The sequence below is a fragment of the Rutilus rutilus genome (assembly GCF_951802725.1).
Source record: "Rutilus rutilus genome assembly, chromosome: 21".
Lineage (NCBI taxonomy): Eukaryota > Metazoa > Chordata > Actinopteri > Cypriniformes > Leuciscidae > Rutilus > Rutilus rutilus.
The window spans coordinates 20,103,330-20,110,203 of NC_140226.1; the positions used below are offsets into that span (position 1 = coordinate 20,103,330).

The 6,874-nt window shown below is 36.9% G+C and overlaps 1 protein-coding gene across 1 annotated transcript; it reads left to right on the forward strand.

The window, feature by feature from the left end:
- The first annotated feature begins 15 nt into the window (after positions 1-15).
- On the forward strand, positions 16-6,425 carry mtfr1l (mitochondrial fission regulator 1-like). Its single transcript, XM_084392885.1, has 8 exons — positions 16-207; positions 739-858; positions 945-1,052; positions 2,078-2,187; positions 2,337-2,548; positions 2,716-3,079; positions 4,483-4,628; positions 4,780-6,425. Exons 2-7 carry the CDS (start codon positions 844-846, stop codon positions 4,592-4,594), a joined length of 921 nt encoding a protein of 306 aa, XP_084249011.1. The 5' UTR covers positions 16-207; positions 739-843; the 3' UTR covers positions 4,595-4,628; positions 4,780-6,425.
- Positions 6,426-6,874: the final 449 nt, after the last annotated feature.

Sequence of the window (6,874 nt, forward strand, 5' to 3'; positions counted from 1 at the left end):
GATTACCTTTATTTTGCACAGGACGATGTTACCACTCGCACTTCCGACTCATACACCGCTGGCAAAATTAGCCGGGGGCGCGCTGAGCTAACTGCTAAACGGCTAAACGGAACAGGGAGAAAGGAAGCCCGGACATTCACAACACATATACCATAATAATATGCACCAGTGCAGAAAAAATAAACCGAACTAATCTGACCACACACGGTATGTCTTATATGTTTTCTTAATGCATAATTAGTAGCAGTACGTTATAAGGTCGGTTGTTAGCTGTGATGCTAAAAGAAGGAATGAGGGTCACAGGACGCCTTTGATTTGTTTACCTCCTTGTTTACATTTGAGGTTTTATTGTGTTTGTTAATGTTCACAATTACTCTGTTCTACCGCATAACGTATAGCATTATCGTCTGTTCATTTAATTTCCCATTTTTATTTATTTACTCTTATTTATAATTTTAGTACTCAACTTATCAGTTCATTTACTTCTTAATTTATTACGCATATAGATCAATTATGTTATAGAGCGATTGCGCGTCATAAAAACACCTTTGCTCAACGCTTTATTTACTTTATTCACTTGATTTACACAGACTAACACAAAGGAGGCAATCAGTCTGCAGCAACTAAAAAACAATTCTGTTCTCATGATCTCTTGATCTGCATTCACAGTGGTGTTGCACATAAAGTATAGAATATGTTTTTGTTTTAATTTGATGTTTTTCTTACTCATTTTTCAAGGCAAAGGAACCCTTGTCCCAGATGAACATGATCAGTGTGCTATAATAATAATCAAAACACCACTGTAAAATCCAAGGCTGCAGTGCTTTCTACACTTTCAGAAAAATGGAGACGGAAGCAGTAAGTAAATAAACATCTAAAAGAGCTATTTTATGTTTATATATTTTTTTTTAAATACTTTTTTTATTTTTTTATTTGCTCTTTAGGAGGTAATCCCTATTTGGCAAAATAAACCACATGGATCAACTCGTAGTGTGGTGAGACGAATTGGTTCTACACTGCCTCTTAAACCCTGTCCCAGGGCTTGTTTCCAGGTATGGGAATAAACATTGTTCATATAAACAAGCTTATGCTTTCATGCACACAGATCATCAGGTGGTTGAGTTAAAGATTGAAAAGTGTTTTAAGTTAACCCTCATATTTTCGAAGAAGAAAAAAAAAAAGTGTCACGGTTTTTTTTTTTAAATGAAATGTTATAACACTAATTTCCCTGAAGTAACAATAAAAATATGCTGCTCTTTTTGGATTTTAGATCATTTAGATGTCATTTATCATCTATTACCAAAAATAATCATCTAGATGTTATTTACCATTTATTTAAATCTACACTTCTATAAACATAAACAGTTGAAACAAACCCCCGGTGAAAGCTAGTCACAGAAAGCAACTTCCACTGGTGTATGCAACTTCACACCAGTAATGTTTTTTCTAAAGGCATGTTTAAAAAAGCTACTTAAATGTCCTAATTAAACTAAGGCTTAATCCTGGATTAATCGAAGCCTTGTCTGTAAAACCAGGCCAAAGTAAATCATTGCTGCCATATGGTGAAAACAGAAGTATAACATGACTTCATGTCAGGTCAAAATCATGTTTTGACGGTAATGGTCCAGTAGATGGCTGAAGTGTCCTCTGCATCCACCCGTTGCACAAGAATTTGAGATCTTATGCTTTGGAAATATACATTTGGATATTTATTTAGACATTATCCTAAATGGATAAAAAGAAAAAATCATTTTGAAACATAAGTTCTGCAGTGTGTGAGTTTTTGCACTAAATGTTTTATAATCCCGCCCCTTTATTTATGTGTGTGTTTGTTCAACATTTGGGCTGATATATGGATTTTAATAAAAAAAGCTCTGCATTAGCTCTGCACCTTTCCTATTCATTTCCTATGGTTGGTGTGACCTTTTTATTTTAATGATGACTCCTCAAATGAAGTCCATTTTTTGTTTGTTTGTTTGTTTAGAATATCTAAACAAAATTCCCAAGCTATGAACTAAGATTGAGGAAACCATTTTTATTAAAATTTTTTTTTCTGTTTTCTGCTTGTGTTCTTCAGGAACTCCCAGGCCTTCCTCCAATGCGCTCTTTGGATGGTCCACTGGTGCCTACGCTGGCAGATATCGCCTGGATTGCAGATGATGAGGAGGAGACATATGCCAGAGTGAGGTAAGTCTGTCATGCTAGTGCACCAGATTTCCTATTTGACTGCTTTTTTAATGGTGTTTTGTAGGATTTAGAGCAGAATTTGAATTTAGCGTTGGATCCTCACTAAAATATTAAATGAATTAATTTTATGCCGTCTTGCTGTTTGTCAGGAGTGACACACGTCCCCTGAGGCATGAGTGGAGGCCAACACCGCTGCTGATCATGCACAGGAACTCGTCTGTGCCCAACTTCAGACGAGAAGGCAGGCGAGTCGAGGGCCTGAGGAAACCAGGGGTTACCGCTCTAAACCGCACCACAGCTTTACAAGATGAGCTGACTCGACTCCGAGCCCAGATCGCCAAGATTGTTGCTTCAGAATCAGGTTGAGCATTTGACTAAATCATTTAATTCTATATAATTTAGTTTCTCTTGGGTTCAAATTTTTTGACATTGGCAAGTTAATACTTAAGATGTATTTGGCTTTAGACTCAAAATTAAGACTAGTATGCAGTAGCAGAAATGTATTTGACCTGTATTTTGACCTTTCAGATTCGAACCCCATCACCCCTGACCTGCTGTCCCCTGACGACACTAGTGTGGGCTTCTCCATGGCTCCTTTTGAGACCGCTGCTTACCAGGCTGCTCCCACAGCCTCCTTTGTCATTAGTGATGTCACAGAAGAGGTAGAAGAAGAGGAGGAGGAAGAGGATGAAGAGGAGGAGGTGTCAGAGCTGGTGCCTGATCCTGTGCCGCCTGTTTCCATGACAGCATCTGCAACTTTTGATCTTGATCACCCTACTATGGACTTTCGGGAGCCAGAGGAGGACACGGTGTCTCTTTCAAAATCGACAAGCTTTGCTGATGTAATGGACATCCTGAAAGACATGAACCGCATGAAGATGAGCAAGGACAGGTGAGCGCTGTTTCAACACCAGCTTGACACTGACTATGCAGAAATTTGGTTCTTTATTGTATTAATATTATATTAATATTACTACTATTCTACTTATTTTGAGTCTATGGCAGCCCATAGAAACGCTTGCAGGAAAGTTATGAAATTTGGCACACAGTTAGAGGACAGTCTCTAACCCAATCTCTCTAGCGCCACCAACTGTCCAAAGTTGTGCTCACGTTTATGCTAAAAACTTTTGAACCATAAGGGCTAGAAATTTTTCTTAATTTATTAATACAGTTGGTGCTGTTGTGTTTTGTGACCAATAATCATAATAATATATATTATTTTATCATTGCTATTGATTTATATTTACAATAATAATAATTAGTGCTGCACGATTAATCGAATCGCAATCGTGATGTCAAGCCTACGCGATTATATGACGCAAAATGCTGCGATTTTATATTAAATAAACAAATTAGCGCTGTTAACGCAATTAACGCAGCATCTGTTAATTTTTGGCATCCTTTGGCTAGTATTACATGATCCCGCTCTAATTCATGCAAATGCTTTTAAACCATTCATGTGCGATAAGACAAAAGAACGTGCTGTCAGTGAATGTCCTCCTGACACACACACACACACACACGACCCACAGATAGACGCGCGCCAGTATCGTACAGACAGCGCGGCCAAAATGAAAAATCAAAAACTCGCGCTAATATCGTGCGTGCGCACAAAGCATGCCAGAATACAGTTCTCTTTCGAGCTTGAACAAACAATAACACACACAATTATGCCAAAATGTCTTTTTGTCGAGTATCTTCATAACATAAGAGTAGTCTTATGATGAACGTGAAGCGTTGTGACTCGTGAGAGAATGAGGCGGTTGAGATCCGCGTCTCTGACAGCAGCGGCTGGTCTTAAAGGGACAGTACACAGTAGCCACTAATTATATCTGTCGCTAAAGTTAATCAAAGAACAAAGGGAACAGAGAAAAACACTCACTGCTCTTGACTAAAGAACTTTTTTCTTTAGGCAGATTATCACTAATCTGTGTGTGCATTTATTTTCCTTGAGAACCAAGCAAGTTGACTCATGAAACCATTTGTTTATATCGCATATCGCAATCGCAATATTGACCTCTATTATCGCAATATGACATTTTCCCCAAATCGTGCAGCCCTAATAATAATAATTATAAATCAATAGTAATGGTGTTTTGATGCCTATTATTTTATTTATATTATTAATGATTAATGTAATTGAGTTTTACGTGTTAAATGTATAATTATTATTTTAATGAATGGTTATAGCATATTAATACCTAATAATAATAATAATAATAATAATATTATTATCATTATTTTTTATTATGAATAAATAATATGGTGAATAATGTTATTGTGTACTGTATTCAGATATAACCGTGGGTGCACCTCACTGAGGGAGGAAGATTCTGCCTCTCTTATATCTGAAGCATTGAGGAAGAAATTCGTTCTGAAGGACGATGACATCAGTATGAGGAAATAATCTATTATCCAGACCTTCTCAGCAGACTCTCTATGTAAGGCTGAACTGCATGGATTTTTTTTCCCTCTGGTTTAAAGTTTCAGTCTGAGATACAAAGCCGAGTGAATAAAACATGACTGTGGAATTTTAACTACTTTTATGTTCTTAAGTCTTTTTTTTTTCTTTTTTTTCTACTGGGTCAATAGGCCTGTGCCTGTGGATCATTGCCATGGAAACCCCATAAAGCCTCTGAATAAAAGGAGTTATTCTGCGTTCCTCAGTGCTTCCACAATGCTGCGCTGTTGTGACGCGTCTGGAAGGAAAAGAAGCAGTTCTCGTCAGCACACACACATACATACTCCAACTGGCACTGAGCGATCAAGTTTATAATGCGTGTGTGTGTGTGTGCGCACATAAGGGTCCATAAGGATAGCCTTTATACTCAGCAGATCAGTGATCACTCAGCCTTTGTCGTTCCATCATAGATTTTGTGAAATCTAAGCACTACTTCCTGTTTCACCATCATTGTTTTGTTAATTTTAATAGGACATTAGTATCTTCAGATCATTTATCAACAAGCGCGCAGAAATTTCAAAATCACATATTATTCAAGCCATGAATTTACAGAAGATTCCTGAAGGATCCCAGTTCCAGTCTGTTATTTTGTAGATGTGTAGTTTGGAGCTGTAGAAGTGTATCTCTTGCCTTACACGTTCCCTCATACAACCCTGTTATACTTGAAGCAGATTTGATGAGTGATCTGATGTTACGATACATGCGTATTTTTGCCTCCGTTTAGAGACTAAACAAGACGCTGTTCTATTTAAAGGGTTTATTGTGTGTGTGTATGTGTGTGCATGTGCACTGAAGACTTCGGATTGCATTCTGTTGTAATTAGCGCTCTGTGATTTTTCCCCTTCTACCCCACAGACTTTTGAAGTGTATATTGTGTAAGAAGACTGATGTGGTTCAGCAACATAAGTTTGAATTCATAATTTGTGTGGTTTATCTTCAGGAAGTACATGGTTTTTGCTTGTGTCAGGCAGGTTGTAAATGTTCCTGTAAAATCTGAATAGCATGTGTGATGTGGGGCTGATCTGGGTGTGACTGTAAGCCAGTTTTGAGGATGCCTCATGTTTTATATGATGATGAAGGATGTTTTTTCCTTTTGCAAAGTGTAACAAGAAGCTGTTTTAATGCATACACTGCTTTGGTGCCATGATCGCTCACTAAAGTGGAAATCACACTCGAAATGTGCTTTTCATTTCTTTCACATTCTTTTTTGGACATGCCTGCAGCCTTTCCTCATCTGTCTGACACACTGCATTAGAAGAGATGTTTTGGTGTTTTTAATCCAAAACCCTTTTTCTCAAACTTCCATCAAGCTATGTTGAGACTATTTTAGTATGAATTATAGTTACTTTTAAAACAAAATTTAAGGCCACAATTACCTAAACTTTATTTCCTGAAGTGATACTCTAGTTTACAGTATAAATGTTTTCATATCGGCGTTATATTCATATATGAGCCTGATTAATGTCATCATCGATGCTAATGGGTGAATAGAGCTGTAATATAGAGTGTTGTATCATGCACTGAACATACTAACGTATGTTCCTGTACCTGTCAGTAACAGGTTAAAATGTGTGTGCTGCTCCTTCATTCTGACTGCAGGGTTTCATTTATAGGTTTTACCATAGTAAACACTGCAAGTTTGCTTTTATTCAGGTAAATCTTGCAGTTCCATAGTTTCTTTTAGAAGACAGAAACTTGTGTGTTTGCTTTTTGTCAAATAAGGGTATTCTATCTGCCTGTTGTTTGTGTGTAAGAGGAAATAAATGGTTAAAATGCATTATAATTCATGTATTTTCTTCACCCACAGGGGGCGGCATTCTCAAGTCTTAACGGAATAGTTCACTTAAAATTCTGTCATCATTTGATGTCAGTGTAAGTCAGTATTTTTTTCCTACTATGGAAGTCAATGGGGTCCATCAATTGTTTGGTTACCGACATTCTTCTAAATATCTTCCTTTGTGTTCAGCAGAAGAAAGAAATACAAACAGGTTTGAAACAACATGAGGGTGTGTAAATGATGACAGCATTTTCATTTTTAAGTGAACTATTCCTTTAAATGTAACATTTACACTACTGTTCAAAAGTTGGAAAATTAACACTTGGGTTCAGCAATGATGCATTGATTAAATTGATCAATTGATTTTGAAATTGTTACCAAAAAAATTATTCATATCAAATCAAATTCATATAAACTCTGTTCTTTTGAGCTTTTTATTCATCACAGAA

Excerpts from the sequence above, each read along its gene's own strand:
- mtfr1l (XM_084392885.1), top strand. Across the intron at positions 2,188-2,336 it reads GAGACATATGCCAGAGTGAG|GAGTGACACACGTCCCCTGA; the intron begins GTAAGTCTGTCA and ends GCTGTTTGTCAG. Across the intron at positions 3,080-4,482 it reads ATGAAGATGAGCAAGGACAG|ATATAACCGTGGGTGCACCT; the intron begins GTGAGCGCTGTT and ends TACTGTATTCAG.